Source organism: Anguilla rostrata, chromosome 4 (genome assembly GCF_018555375.3).
Source record: "Anguilla rostrata isolate EN2019 chromosome 4, ASM1855537v3, whole genome shotgun sequence".
NCBI classification, from domain to species: domain Eukaryota; kingdom Metazoa; phylum Chordata; class Actinopteri; order Anguilliformes; family Anguillidae; genus Anguilla; species Anguilla rostrata.
In genome coordinates this window covers 47,581,970-47,598,264 of record NC_057936.1, presented here as the reverse complement: position 1 = coordinate 47,598,264, position 16,295 = coordinate 47,581,970, and the positions used below count along the sequence as shown (strand labels likewise).

At 43.4% G+C, this 16,295-nt stretch overlaps 1 protein-coding gene across 2 annotated transcripts in view; it reads left to right on the top strand.

Moving 5' to 3' along the window:
* Positions 1 to 16,295, top strand: part of plxdc2a (plexin domain containing 2a) — a 116,627-nt gene that overhangs the window by 83,482 nt on the left and 16,850 nt on the right. For both annotated transcript variants that reach the window (XM_064332835.1, XM_064332836.1), the window contains exons 8-11: positions 5,793 to 5,888; positions 6,288 to 6,369; positions 11,301 to 11,361; positions 13,345 to 13,501. In XM_064332835.1, the coding sequence (XP_064188905.1) occupies positions 5,793 to 5,888; positions 6,288 to 6,369; positions 11,301 to 11,361; positions 13,345 to 13,501 (396 nt within the window). The remainder of the gene's footprint in view (positions 1 to 5,792; positions 5,889 to 6,287; positions 6,370 to 11,300; positions 11,362 to 13,344; positions 13,502 to 16,295) is intronic.

The window sequence follows — 16,295 nt, the reverse complement described above, 5'->3', positions numbered from 1 at the left end:
TATCCCCGGAGAGGTGTCGTTATTCCAGACATAATAATCCAAATACAGGCCATCATAAATTTAAGAATTACATTTGGGTCCTCACACTGGAAATCACTGTGTCACTTTGACCCAAAGCATATTTTACAGTGAAAGTAATGCAAAAGTTTTTACAATACAGGTATTGCAGATGGAGCAAAGAGAGTCTGCTTAGTGGTTGGACACAGAATGCACAGGGACATGAAAATGTTGTAGCAATTTAATTTGTGGAGTACACAGTAATTTAATATTAGAAAAAGGTGGGATCTTGTGTTTGGTTTCTATAAGTCTTGACCCTATATGCAGGGAAGTTACTGTTAATGAGATTGGCTTTCTTTTCTTGGTTGTACTTTTTTGGCTTATTATGTTATAGGTCAGTTGTTATGCTGGCCTGTACATCTGCCTCTAAACAAGATAATGATGCATCAGTATGAGTTAACTGACCATTGATTTACTTGGAAAGCAGATCCATGGAAGTTGTTCATATCTAATGCCGGAGTGTCAGGTTGGTCTGGCTCATACTGTAGTACCTTAAAGACAAGTGAGGCTGCACCAGACAGGGCAGAATTAGCCTGTATTATTTTAAGGAAAACAACTGTCCAGATCATCCATGAAGATAACACAAGTCAGAATTCAACTACAGTCCACCTGGAAAAGTTGTATGCAGCATTCCCTCACAAGGACAGAAAGATATTTGTCTACGCATGCATCGTATACATCAAGACACACACTGCTTGAAAAGGGGGAAAGAGTCTTGTGTCTTAAAGTTAACAATGTAAACTTAGTTTTATGTTTAGGCAAAAATAGTTACCTTGCAGCCGAGAGAAACCAGGTTTGTAATCCAAAGTAGCAATGTGAGCATGGAGGTTGATAAGGGATAGCGTCTCTGGTGAGTGGTTACTGCATTCTATGTACAGAGCACATACATCCTACAAAGAGCATTTTATTCAGTACTAAAGGATTGAAATGAATCATTTTAATATCCAGGGGTGGACCAAGTGCACAGGCAGTGTCCACTAGCACAGATTTGTAGCACCCCGCAGACAAGCATGATAATTACCAGTTTGTTAGCCTATTGAGCTTTTTATTTAAGATTCGTTTAAATGTACTCTCCCAGCGCCTTCAGGATGCAAAAGCGTCTCATACATTATTCTTATGAAGTTAGCAAATCACACTGGTTGTTTTCATGCCCCGTTTTGCATTAGGTTTCTTATCAGCAACTATCCAATTACTGGCTTACGCCTGATTCATTGCACCCATAGTCATGTTAAAATATGGACAGAAGGTGATGTCCAATATATGAATATCCTGGTTAACGCTTGTTTGGACCAAGCGAAATACACTTTAATCCGACACGACGTTGAGTTGAATATTTATGTTGGATCACAGTAGGATGGTATGGGGTTCTAATTTATTGTGTCATGGTGGCTGTGATCATTTCCACTAAGGAGTCTCTGGATTAATGTGTATGGTGATATTAAGATTCTGTGACTGGCATTTTTATTTGCAGAAGTTGAGGAAGGAAATGCATTACTTTTTTGAAGAACGAATTGCAAGCTAACTGGATACATCATATGGAATCATTAACAGCTTGTATGAGGGATTTTGGTTTCAGTTCTATTTTACATTTCTTGCTAATGAGCAAAGTTCTTTCCTTGAGTAAATGTTGCATAGCTAATCAACACTGCAAATTAATATGAAATTGCGATGATTTAATTGGCCTTGATTAATGCAAAATACGTAAAATAAATACAAGTATTTTGTTTCTTCATGGGGTAGTAAATTTAGGGGGTAGATTGCATCAATTTTGGTGATTGCTAAACTTGATAAACTGCGTTGCTGATAAAAAGATAAAAGTAAAACTCTTGCATTCCATGTGTCCTCACATGTTAAGGACAAGTGTTGATTGAATTGAGGCCTTTGTTTCTTATATTACACAGTACAATGTTCATTGTTAATTCAACAGATTTTGTGTGAGTCAACTGGGGTCAGATGTACTCTATTAGAGTTAATTTAACACTGAACGTTTTACTGTGCAATTGTGGAATTAGAGTGCTTGTTGGTTAAGAGCTTGATGATATCATTGGACCCATAGAGAATTCATAAAAGGTGAGGCAGGAAGTGCTGGTATTCTGCTGTGGGACAAAAAACGTATGTTGGGGTCATTTTGCATATCAGCTTTGAATTACATTTGAAGGAACCCTGCGATCATGTGACACAGAATGAGACGCTGCTCTATTGTCCATTATCAGAGTCGCAGGTTCCCATGGGACAGGCGTTTTGTATTGACTCTATGTGCCTGCCTACTCAGTGGCCTGTTCTGTACCGACTCACATCTGCAGCCAGATTGGTCCCATTATCAGAATTGATGGCATGTTTTCAACTGATTGCACATTTATTTAGGTTTTGGTGAAGACAGGTGCAATTGCTTGGAGTTATAAGTTCTGCTCTGTATCGGTTAATTACCGCTTCCACCTTACAGAGTACATACAGTATGGTTCCTGTTGGGCTCATATGCATTCTGTTAAGAGTTGAATTGACACTGGACATTTTACTGTGCAGGATTAATAAAGGATCAGCATGCTATTTTTGTTTTACGTTTTTTGTCCTTTTACTCTGCTTATCTCATTCACGGCACAGTGTCACCCCAGTGTCTCATTCACAGTGTCACCTCAGTTATCTGGGATCAGTGTTCCCATGGTCCATATCCTGCCCGTGTCCATTATGAGGTAACAGACAAAAGTGGTCCTGGAACAGCAGTCCTGATCTGCGATGCCCAGGGCGGCCGAGCGTGCAGTAGCCAAAACGACAGCTCACCAGGCTTCTCCCTGGCCTTTAGCACACAGCGTCTCTCCGAGGTAGCTTTGGTAATTAGGCCCCTTTCATTTACTGAGCTCTCACAGTCGAGTGCTTCTGCTATTCCTTTCACAAGGAACATATTTGCTGAGGTCCAGCTCTCACAGAGCTTCCTGTGGACTATTTTAGGAGCCGTCATGTTTCTGCCTGAAACGTCGATCAATTCAAACTCCATTTGTTTGCCTTCATCTTTGGCTTATGCTTATGCCTCTCAGTCGATACTGCTGACAGACATTCGGGATTGTTCTTGAAAGTTCTGTTTCATTACATTAATGCGATGAGCTTGCTCTTCAGCTGCACTTCCAGCGCTTCACCTCTCCCGTGTGAAAAAGCCAGATAGCCTGTGGCCATATTTGTGTTAAATCTTTGTGCATGAACAACTGGATGAATTTGGGAGGTCTAAGTGGACATTGGTCTTGGTTCCAAAATGCCTCTGTCTATGGTTATGTGTACATTTAAAATCCAGGTGGTGTCACAAACACTGAATGTGTAGCTTATCGTCCATTTTAAAACAGGCCACCAATGAGAATGGAATGGTATGGATTTCAGAGCAGCAACACTTAGACTTACAAAGTCGCACCACAGCACACACACACACACACACACACACACGCACATGCACACACATACACACACATACACATACACATACATCCACACACTCACATACACATATACTCAGTGTCCTTAATTAAAAGCCCCGGTGTCATTCCATCTGTCTGAGGTTTACGGCTGCCCATCCTGGTCTGAAACGGTATTTAGGTATTCGCGCGGTGGGGGCGGGGGCTTGGCCGCCGGGGCCTGTGAATTAGGGATGAGCATCAGTCAGCAGTCCGGTGCGATAATTCTGCCCTGGGCAGGGAAAGAGGTGCGGTCATATCTCACCGTTACGGACCGTGACAGGCGGTAATGACCGCCCCGCTCTCGCCGCGTGCCTCACATCACCCCCCCCCCCCCCCCCACTCAGCGGCCTCGTAAATCCATCCCAATTACAGGAAACAGCCTCTTCCTTTCTGCCGTTGCGTGCTGCTTCCGCTCTGTTCGGCTGCGCGTGTCAGCCCTGTCATCATTCGCCTTAGCGCTGCCGTTAGTGCAGCTTCTGTACAGGTTCATTGCCTGATGCTGCGTGGTCGTTAAGAGTGTGGACTGGATTCAGTCAACATTCAGTCTTAACTTACAAACAAATGCAAATGTTCCTTGCATCACAAACACAGCTTACTGAGTGGCTGCTTTGGCTACAGCTGAACTCACCTAACTTTGTTCAGAAAAACGAACAAATTTCTTTAATTCATTTATTTGTGAGGCAAAGTTCTTAAGAAATGCTGATTGAAAACAATGAGTATGCTTTTTACTTGTAGATTGATTGGGCTGACATTTTTGCTGTTGGAGGCGTATGTGGAGGAGAGATATTGATGTTGTATCTCAGGCCTGGTTGTTTTCACATTTAGTCTATTTTTACTAGAACAATCACCTCACCTCTACCTCTGTCTATTTTGCTTTTGGTAAGGCACTCACTGCAAGAGCCCAGGCTCATATGAACAGGATTGATTATTGGCTGCCATAGGTAACATTTTATCTAGAGACCCCAGACCTGGTTTGTGATTGTGGACGGTGGGCGTGTGGGGGGGTGGGGGGTTGCGAGTGGGGGGGGGCTTGCCTCCGGAGGATGAGGCCCGAGCAATCATCTGAGCTTAGAATTACATATGAACTAAATAAAATTTCCTGAAAAGCAGGCTGTGCTGCATGTCAGGTTTTAGACCACATTTCATGAGTACACAAACTGTTCCAGTGCCACATCTGCAGATTTAGAACAGCGCCTGTCTGTGTCTGTTAATGCAATCATGTTGTGTGATCTGAACAGTTTTAAGAGCTGTAAGAAACAAATGCTGCACTTAAATAAACATTTGCAAAACACATATAATGCATATTTACTGTACATTTGCATACTGTGTCAAATACTGTCATATGAAGACCCACAGAGCAGCTTATACAAAAGCACTTGACTCTAAATGCTGTACATTTATGCTGAAAAGAAGCCAGTTAGCCGCCTTGCTACAACTTGGTACTTGGATATGTGGTTTCGTAATCAGGGTGAAACTAAAGATTGTTTAGCTGGATTTTAGCTTTAAAAAAGTTATTGAAAGTATGCTATGTATAAGCCTCACAATGACATGTTGGCACATTGTATGGCTAGCACATGGTTTTTTTAACAAGCTACATCTGTTTATCTCATCTATAAGTATTTTTTATGGAAGTTCCTATGCAGATACTGTCACATGTAATACAGGAAAGGCACTCTATTCCAGGTATTTCACAGTAATTTGTGAAACTATCTTGTAAATTTGTTGAACTCCGGGGGTTTGAACAAGAAGTAGAACAGCCCTCTAAATGAGATTTAAAGGCTCTCATTTCACTTTATGCTGGAGAGCAGTGCTGAGGTTAGATGCTGTGACTGCAATATCACCAGGCAGTTTAAAGGAGGATTGAAAATGTGGCCGTATTTTAAATGGGGAACCAACTGTAAAGCTTTAGGCATTACAGAATTTGTCTTTTGATTAACCATTAAGGAAATCAAATTATCTTTATTAGCGGGCATGTCTGTTATATAAGTTGGGTCTTTCAATGGTGACTAATTTATGGAAGGAACATTCTGCTTCGGCTTAGCAAATGTGCCGTCTCCAATCTCACAACACTAGGATTTCTACTGGATGTAAAGGAATAAAAATAAGTGCTCCCCTTCTGTCCTGGATCTGCTGGCCCCTAGGTTTTCTTTAGGGACCACTTGTCCTACTTTCGCCATTCAGAGCAAGATTCATAATGTTCTCTCTCTCTCTCTCTCTCTCTCTCTCTCTCTCTCTCTCTCTCTCTCTCTCTCTCTCTCTCTCTCTGTCTCCCCCTCTTCCAAATTCTACTACCAGATGTTCGTAGGAGAACGATCTACGAGTACCATCGTGTGGAGCTTCTGAAAACCAAAATCACCAACTTCACAGCCGTGGAGATGATTCCCCTTCCCAGTAAGCCGATATCTCACAGGATGTTGCCTAGCAACATAGAATGCCCCAATTTATCAAGTATCGTAATTGGCAGAGCACCTTGTGATAATGTGGCTCACTCCCCTCCAGGCTGGTTACTGAGTTATGGTCCTATTATGACAGGAGTGACACTTCTCCATGTCAATGACAGCTTTAATGTGTATCTGTCCATTGTTCTGTTCTGAGATTTGTGCCAAAGGGGTGCTTTGCAGAGCATTTGGTGTATGTGTGTATGTGTGTGTGTGTGTGTGTGTGTGTGTGTGTGTGTGTTTGTGTGCGTGCGTGCGTGCGTGCATGCGTGCGTGCGTGCGTGCGTGCGTGCGTGCGTGCGTGCGTGCGTGCGTGTTCAGTGCCAAACTCTTATTTTCTGTTTCTTCTCAGCATGCCTCCAGTTCACAAGCTGTGGACCTTGTGTCGCGTCTCAGATTGGCTTCAACTGCAGCTGGTGCCACAAGCTCCAGAGGTAAGAATTCTCATCGTTACCTTGCTCTCTTGATAAAGCAGCAGCTCTGAACGCTGCCCGTGTCCATGGGGAGAGCACTGCGTCTGATTGAGGCCCTGGTGACGGAGGAAGTGAGCAGACACTCGGAGAGAGGATGTTCGTCTCCTAGCAGGCCACCGTGAAGGACGGCTTGCCACAGCCTTGCCTCTCGGTCTCCTTCCCCACCCCTGTTTTCTCGGGACAGATCTGTGCTGTCATCAGTCTTTTCCTTTTTCTAAGAAAAATTTGCTTTGGCGCTCTTGCTTTGCTGCCAGTGTTGCTGTGGAAAGATCCGGACTCTCTCGCTCGCTCTCTCCAGGCTTTCTCTCAGTGCCGCTGAGCTGTTTTAACACCTGGCTCCAGTAGGAGCCGGGCCCGCCCACTGATCTCTGATCTATGCCGATTCCCGCCGGCTCCCATCTCCCACTTCCTGTCAGAGGAGCTGGTGCTGCACATTTACTTTTTCAGTACCAGAAAAACAAACAGAAGAAGGGATAAAAGACGGGAAGGAGGTTCTTCACATGCATCTGATCCACCAGTGACCCAGAGCCTGCACTCTGTCTCTCTCTCTCCCTCTCCCTCTCCCTCTCTCTCTCTCTCTCTCTCTCTCTCTCTCTCTCTCTCTCTCTCTCTCTCTCTCTCCCTCTCCCTCTCTCCCTCCCTCCCTACCTCCCTTGTGTGTGGTCAGGGGCATTAGTGCTCAGGTATGGGTTGGATTTGTTATGCTATGGGACGGTTTGTTGTTACATGTTGAGGTTAAATCTGAAGATCAGGCTGGGTGGGAGTGGCATTATTCCTTGTCTGTCTTCTGCTACCAGCCATTAGCTGACTGGGACTTTGAACTGGATTCTTTGAGTCGAATGCAGATACTTTGCTTAGTATATAATAATAGTGGCGGAAAACACTCACACAGAAGGATAAGCACGCGCGCACACACACACACACACACACACACACACACACAGGATTCTAGGGTGTTTTCAGTAGTTGGTGCATGAATTTTTTAACTTCTGTAATATTGTTTCTCATTCATCTTTTATGCTTTAGTGATGAAATGTGAGCTGAGAACAGTTCACAGTGGACATGTAAAGAATGCTACTGTGCAGTCAAAATGAAGCAAAAACATAAAACTGAATGTGCATTGTGAGCACTATATCATTAAGGAGCACTTTAATGATACCAATGATATGACATTAAACTTAAAGCCATCATTGTCCAGTTAACTGTCCAGTTTAGTTTCAATAAATGTTTATTGCGTCTTCAGCACCTTTCAACAACCTGACTTGGAAATGGAAATTGATATTCTATAAACAATCCATTAAGATGCATTATGGTACTGTACAATTTACATTTCATAAATTTTGATGGATGGTCTTAAATAACACTTCTTTTCTGGGTTTGAGGAAGGTGTGTGCTTATAATATCAATAACAATAATAATAATCTTGGGAAATGTACAGTGTGACTGAAATATAGAACAACTATAACAATACTACAACAAGACATGCAGAAAATGCTATTAATACATAAATACAGCTTAAACCTTATTTGAATAACATATGTGAGGAGGAAAAAATTATCAGCTATTCCAAATTAGTGCTAACATAATCAGGCTTGTTGACTTAGTCTACTTCAGGAGTTTTGTGGAGATTAAGAGAACAGGCACTGTGCACTGATTGTGGGGAGGCTTTGTGATGTAGGTGGGGACAGTTTAACTCCTGAACGGAAGGATGTATCCCACTGAGGGCACGCATGGGTGACAAGGGAATTGTGTCCTTTATGGTCCTTTTGGAAGAGGATGTCTTAGTTGGTGGTCTTGTAGCGCGTAGCACTGGCGGTATGTGCTGTAACGTTGGTGTTGTATCCATTCAGTGTCTGATTCACCCCATGCGCCTGGCTTCTCACTCTCGCACATCAAGATTATGGATTGTGATCTGCACATCCTTCAGTTTAGTTTGCCGCCACACATCCCTCAAGCCAAACTGTGCTGTAGACGACGGTGTTATGTCATTCGGCCCCAAGACAGACAAAATTATCTTGACTGGATGTCTTGTCTGAGAGCCTTATCAATGTCCCCTAAATCTGCGGGAAGGACAGTTATATTTTAAGACGTTGTGCCGCATCCCGATTTGAAATTCATAAAATATGCGATCCTAACTGCGATATGACAGATTATTGGATTGATGTGATCTGAGTCACATGAATTTATTTGACTTCATTCTGCTGTCAACATGACTGAGAATGCAATAAGCGACACTGTCTTGCATCTTGCAGCTGTGAACACTAAGTCCATCTCCAGGGGCGTAAAATGAACGTGTAACCCCCCCCTTGCCAACCTGTCCCTCGCGAAGTTCCCTTGTGTCCTCTGTGACATCATCTGTATCATCATCATCAGCCCCACCCCTGCACAGACGTCACCCACACATTTAAATGATTATCCTTAGTAATGTACAAATCGCCATTTTGCTCCACTTGTCTCCCCCCCCCTCCCCGATAGTATCTGAAAGAAGAGATGGAGCGGCTGTGGCTTATCTGCAGCTTCCCACGGGCTGTTTCTAACTGTGAGGCTGCAGGGTTTCCCACACAGGCAGTGCTGGTGCTGTGGGACAGAGGTGCGCAATGTCCACCATGCCACCCCAGGAGTTTGAAATGGGCCCAAATATAACAGCATTATATTTGTTGCTGATCAAAATCAACTTGCCTCATGCAGTTCCATATTTTATCTGTGCTCTCCTTTGTGTCTTGTTTAATGAATTGTTTTTCCATTTCTTTCTTTTTTACCCCACTCAGTTATGCAGTCAAAATGAAATTGAAAGCTTGAAAAAACATATAGACGTATAACATTGAATCTCTCAATCAAAACTTTAAAAGGAGCAGAATGAACTAAATCCGTATGGATCAGAAGGGTATAATTATGTTTTAAGTCTGACCAGCTGTGTACACTGATGTGGGGGGTTTGGTTCTTTATTATTTCTGAGTCTAGGATAAGGTAGTAAAAATGCAATGTCAAAATATAATTTAAACGTATCATATTGAATGTGTTTTAGACTGCAGTGTGCATTACGTTTTTTGGCACATCCACAGAAAAGTGCTGCTGTCCCATATTTCCCTGTACATGGTGAAATCAGCAGTTCAGAAATCAGAAACTGTGAGGTATTGACAGGCATCCAGGAGCAGATCCAGTGGGATCTGGAAACCCAGCATCCTGCTGGGAGTATCTTTGGGTCACCGTGGCACGCAGCACCTCTGGGGGGAGGCGCAGAACAGGCGGGCGTAAGCGGACGCAACGCGTTTTCGAAATGATGGAAACGACGGGCTTGAATCTGGAATGATAGAATTCCGGAGGGACGTGGTGGAAACAGAGAGGAGCTAATAATGGACTCTGCTCCACTTTCCCCCCCCCCACTACCATTACACTGCATTACTGCTTTGGCAGGACGCTGGGCTCATTAATTACTCAGCTGACACCGCGATGCTTCCCAATATAGAGCCGCCCGTCAGGGGGAGCGTGAGGAAGACCCGCGCGTGCTGGCACCGGGGCCTGCCTTCCTGCTGCACACAGAATTTGTTTACCACCTGTATCCTAACTGCGGAGATCAGCCATCGCTTTCGCTGACCTCAATAAATCACCGGGAGGGAGGGCGGGGGACGCGAGGATCCGAAAGGGGAGGAGGGCTGCCAGGGAGCCCATTAGGAATGCGAAGCGCTCGCCTTCGCCCGTTTTCACCGTCTGTTTTTGGAAATGAGACTCTTCGAGTCCCATATGCTCAGATCCAGTGTCCATGTGGTGAACGGTGACAGGAGGTTCGTCCTGCGGGGGTTTGGTTCCATCATCATCCCATTATCCAAAAGCGCTTTTTGTCAAGAGAAAGGACTGTTTTATTTTAGTTGATACGTGTATCGATTTGAGGAGTGGCTTCTCCATAATAGATGTGTAAGAAATATGTGCTGAAAGTTCTTTTCAAAGTAGGCATTGATTAGTCAGACTCCAGAACATTTTCAGTTGTGTCAGCAGTGTGAGGCTGAGGCTGAGATTGAATGCTGGATGCTTTTTATTTATTTTTTTAGAGAAGTTGTTAATATTTTCTGATGTAACCATGGGGGTTATGAATACATAATTGAAATGGGCTCATGGAGGGCCGCTCAAGAGAGCCTGGGACATCTGAGAGCTGGCCTAAAGGTCAGTAGATGCACAGTCACTGATTACCAGCAGCGGAAATAGGGGACATGAAAATGTGCTCTCAATCGAAGCAATATTTATGCATGTTTTACATTTCAGAGAGGGCAGGATATCACTGAGCTATTTCCTATGGCAGCTGGACCAGGAAAACTTTTGCTTGTTGTAGTCTCTCGAACTTAGCCCTTTGTAGACTCAAACTTAGCCTGTCATAGTCTCTCAAACTTAGCCCATTGTACTCTCTCAAACTTAGCCTGCCATAGTCTCTGAAATTTAGCCCATCCTAGTATCTCAACCCTAGCCCACCGTGGTCTCGCGAACTTAGGCCATCAGGCTTTGTATTATACATAAACCATGGTCTTGGTGAGGAATATTAACTGGTAGTTCTGCAGTTCAGACAACCTGGTAACTTGGTCGCTGAAAAAACATTTATTCATTCCCTGGCAGCAGCAGTCTTATGAGTCTTGAAGGGTGACATTTCCTCCTGGGGTTCCCGAGTTGGTGCAAACCTGAGGAAAACAGCAAAGGGGCCTGCAATTTTCCCAATCCCCTGTCACATTGCCCATAACCTCCCTTAGAGTTCTCTGAAGCAAGCGGCATTAAAAATTCAAAATAATTCCTGATTATGGTGTGCAGAGCCGAGGTCAGGGGCATCTATAATGCATCTAGGGCTTGGTTTGATCTCTCTCACTGTCTGTCCCACTAGAGTGCATATGGATTCTGTGTTCTTGTTTCAGGTGCTCGAGTGGCTTCGACCGCCATCGCCAAGACTGGGTGGATAGCAGCTGTCCTGATGAGGTGCACTTCCATTTTCATGTATTATTTAAAAACCTCCCATAATGGGATAATCCAACCTTTAATTCAATCCATATGTCAGTATTTTTTGTTTTCATATTGCAAACACATTCTTGTTGAACTTGGCACCCTGTTCATGTAGAATTCAAAATAAAAACAAACCTATGAATTTACTTAAATAAACATTAAAAGCCATCTTTGATTGAATCCAGACTTAACTCTTGCAATTAATTGTAAGTAAAAGTTGAGAGTGAATGGTCATTGAATGGCTGGGCCTTGGTAACAGCAGTAGCTGTGCTGTTGTGTGGCAGAGAAGACCATGCAAAGGATAATGACTTAGAGGCAAAAATAGGTCATGTCCCAGAGTGTCACCTGCTTCTGCATCTCTGAAAAAAGAGGGTTATTCTGGGTAATGGAGTCGAAAGAACCTCCCAGTATGCATGGCTAAACAGTGACAATAATAGCAAGAAAACCAGTTTAATTCAGTCAAGGCTTGCTTAAATATAGGTTTGTGTGTGTTTTGTTGTCATTTTGCTGCAAGAGAGTTGTGCTGCTTCATTGCTGGGCTGGCACGACACTGGCCAGTTGAAGACCCGGTATGAAAGACAGAGCAGAGCTGAGCTCTGAGGGCTAAGTCTTGGTCAGTGTTGCCATGGCTTGCATGATGATGGATATCCACATCCGCAGATTCCTGAGCTCTGAACTGGAGGGTGACCCACTTCCCCAGCTCACACTTCCCCTGCATGAGGAGATGGGAGATTTAGCACTTCCACGCCCTCCTGAGAGTCATCCACTACTCTCACTCTCTCTCTCTCCTTCTCTCTGTCTCTCTGTCTCTCTCTCTCTCTCTCTCTCTCTTTCTGTCATTCTGTCTCTGTTTCTCTCTCTGTTGGAATACTTAACAAGAATCTGCATCACCTGTCTTTACAAAATGGGGCTGAACAATCTAGAAATAAATGCATTTCCAGATGGCAAGGCTGCAAATTATATTGCTGTGAAACTCCAGTAGCCCTACTGTGTTCATTTTTATTTATTTTTTGACCACAGTATCTGTACAAATATGGATTCACTAAACCAAGCATGATTTGGGTGTGCACAAAAAATTGAGTTTTGCATGTTTTTGTCTTCATCATGCACACATTTAAAGCAGCTTTGAAAAAGGTCACCCAGAGGGAAACAGTCCTAGTTCAGCTGTGTTTGTCTTAGGGCTCATGTATTTCTCACGTGTTTCACTGTGTATTAAAAATTCTTAAGGCAGTAGCAACTGATAGTTGTATTATTTCCATGTATGCCTATTTTGTTTTCACGTAATGGACGTGAAACACCCAGATTAAAAATACTGCAGGAACCTGCTGAAGGGGGTGTGTGCAGTGCATTCATCATCATAAATGCTTAGAACGACAAGTCAGTTTCCTCAACTGTCACTGCGGCAGTATTTGAAGTCCTGTGGATGTTTAAAAATGAATTACACCGAAGCCGATACCTGGTGATGCGATATCGGTTTAGACATCCCCACTTTGCAAACTTCCAAAAAAATAAATCACTGCGTAGCGATATCTCAAATGCCGACATTAAAATCCAATGGTCGTCAAGAATTTATTTGAATCATTAGAAATTGGACTGGGTTCATTCTTGAACCGATATCATAATATATTTGTCCAGAATAGCTACGGACTCAATTTAAGGTTATTCCCAACAGTCGCTTGTCAGCAAATATGCGTAAGCCAATTGAAGTAGTCGCAATCTTATGTACAATTATAGTTTTTATTGCATCTAATTAAATTAGTTTAGTTGATGAACTTAAGATCAAGCTTGTTCTTGTATTGTGGTGTTTTCAGTAGCCCAAGTCCAAAAGCAAAGCAAAGCCTTCACTCTTCATTTAATTAAGAATCATTAGAAAGGTTTATTAATATTACACTTTAAATAATTGTGTAATTAGCAAATGGGCTGAGCAAAAAGAACTGAACATTCTTTATTTCGTTTCAGACAAAGGACAAAAGCTGTGACCTTGTGATCAACACCACACAGGTCTACTCGTTCACAACACCGCCAGCCCCCAGGACCACTGTGAGGAGCAGGCTGACCACAACCACAATCATGGCCACCTCTACCTCCCACCTTCCCACCAGCATCCCCACAGAAGGTAGGCTCCTACCCAGGCCTGCCAGCATTGGGCCAGGTGTATTTCAGTTCTGCAAATTCATTAACCCTTAAACTGTTATATGACAAATATGCGATTAGAATGAATTATCATTCAAATGCTGATGTTACAATCACTACTGGCAACTGAAAGCAATGGAGTTCTAGAATACTGATTTAAAATTTTGAAAAAAAAAAACATTACAAAAAACCTACACTTCAGAGGGTTAATGATATAATATTCAACTCATGATTTGCATTTGCATTTTAATTTATTTCCTGAATTGAAATGGAGTTCCTCAACTCTAGCCTGGATGTACTCTGGGCTTCAGCTGGGCCATACCAGGGCCGACATGAGCCAACGGCCCTATTATGGCAGATGAGTGAATGAATAGCATCCTTAACCAGAAAAAAGCATTATTATTCATCAATAACAGTTTGGATCAAAGGAGGAAGTGAATCATTATTGACTTTTCCACACTTGTCTGCTTGCTGCTTCTTCATACTGGTAAAGCATTGTGTGCATTATTCTGTCAGCTTATTCATCTTTCTGACAAACCCATTTTAATTATCTCCTGTCCTCCAGGGTTAATCGATTGCCATTGTGGATCTGTTTAATCACACTAATTTAAAATGGTGTACGTACAGCGAATTGTGGATTATCGTCTTCCATTTCTTTAGCCCGCCTCCTGCCAATACCCTGAGTCTTTTGAGAGATGGCTGTGTGTGATCGTCTTTTGTGTGGCTGACAGCTCTCAATCCTGAGAAATTAATCTTTAATGAAAAATTCTAGACAGAAGGATTTTTATCTTGGAAAGTGAATTATGGCCTCTCATTGGCCCCAGCATCGCCCAAATTCAGACATGCTATCCACTGATTGAAACCAGATTTTCCAAGGCCGACTCACGGAATAGATTCTCCGCAGATACCTGTGGCTGTTTGACTGCTTTCTGTAGCCTTGTGATTGCAAGTGGCTGATGAACAACCCTGTTCCATGGCTTCAGTGCTTGTACAAGGCATGCTGAGCCCAGATTGAAATGGACAAACGGACCTGCTTGTGTTGTCTGGCACTTTGTAAAGCCCAGGCAATTTTAATGACTTTCCCTTGATTAGTTTGTATTGTGCTGTGGAGCTGGAGGAGCTGGGGCCTGGAGTGCATACTCTCCCTCTCTCTGCTTTTTACCACTCTAATCACAGCCTCTGTCTGAATTTAGTTACCAGGCAATACAAAGAAATATGAACATTTTGCCCCTTCGCATATATATACTCTGATAGTATTGTAGCTCAAGCTGTTACGCCCTGCCAAGAGCGCTGTTCACAGTATACATGGACAATGGAATTATGTGTACAGATATCATGATGTTTGGGTTCTGTTTTTTATTGTTGGCTATACCGAACACCTTTCCACAAGTGTATTTTTTCTTTGCAGAATAATTGGGAATGAGAGGGAAGTCGCAACAAAGCCAGACACCTGACAGATTGCTTTCTCAAGCAAAGCTTTATGCAGAATTAACTTACAGTGCTCTTCTGCGGAGCAGTGAGAGACAATGATTCATCCACTCAGCATGACCTTTTTGTGCTAATTTTACTTTCTAATAGTGTACTGTTGCCTTTGCCCTAGAGGTAACACTGCCTTGATTTCTCCAATTTATTAATGACAGAAAGCCTTTCCATTTAACAGTGAGAATACTTCCCTTACTGCAGTAATTGGATGAATAATTGACAATTGACGAATGGCCTATAAGGGCTATGAGCTAAACGGGGCCCACTGTCATGTGCTAATGAACTGCAAATAATCTAATGCAACTGTTCCTGTGCCAAATAAGGTACAAAAAAAAGCTGAAAGTATGACTCAGATAAATCAATTATGACTCGTATGTTGATGACATATGTGCTAATTATTATAAGGCATTTATGTTTAAGTGAACAAGGGAAAATGGGGGCACTTATAACAGACTAGAGACTGCAGCCAGAGTTGCTGGCTGTTCTGATCTGGCAGAGACGATATCGGAGTTGACAGCCATACTGGGGTCTTGCTGTTGGCTGTTGTTGAATCTCATTTCAGGCTGCTATCTGTTTCCTTATGGGGCCAAGAGCCTGTTACTTCCTGTCCTGTTGTATCCATCACTCTCTTTCGCAATAAGGATCTTCAGCCCCTTTATCTGGGGCTCCTTAGCGTAAGCGCGGTCTTTAGCTCAGTGTCTGCTCGCGTTCGTCGGTCATTCCATTACCCTTTTGCCTTCTCCGTTATGGGCCTCTGCTGTGGGGCCTCTGGACTGAGCCTGTTTTTCACTGACAGTGCGCCCAACCTCCCCTCAGTCATTCTCCAGAAGCAGAGGAGTCCTTTTGTTTTAGTAATGAGACCCAAGCCGGGGTGTGGTTGAGGTAAATGAGGTGGCGCAAGGCGGGGGCATTGACAGGGCTTTATCGCTGTCGGCCCTGCCAGACGCGGGCGGAGGGGGGGGCACGGAACGCCTGCGCTCTTTCGGTGAACCGTGTCTGCACTCCATCTCCCCCCCACCTGCCGCTGGTCACTTGGAAATCCAGCTATTTCTGAAGCTCTGCTGTGGTTTGGGTTTTGTTGCTGCGGTTGGGTCCGGGCGGCTGGACGCGGTTCAGATGCGCTGTGATTGCCTTCACAGTCCTTGTGATGCTCACTGTGGGACTGTCGGTGATGCTTTCCTAATAAGCTTTGTTTTACGGTGTGATTTTTTTCATCCATTCTGAGCGCTGCACGGCTTAAAAATGCTTATATTCTTTATTTAACATTCAGACTCTTTGTTTGCCATCTACAGAGG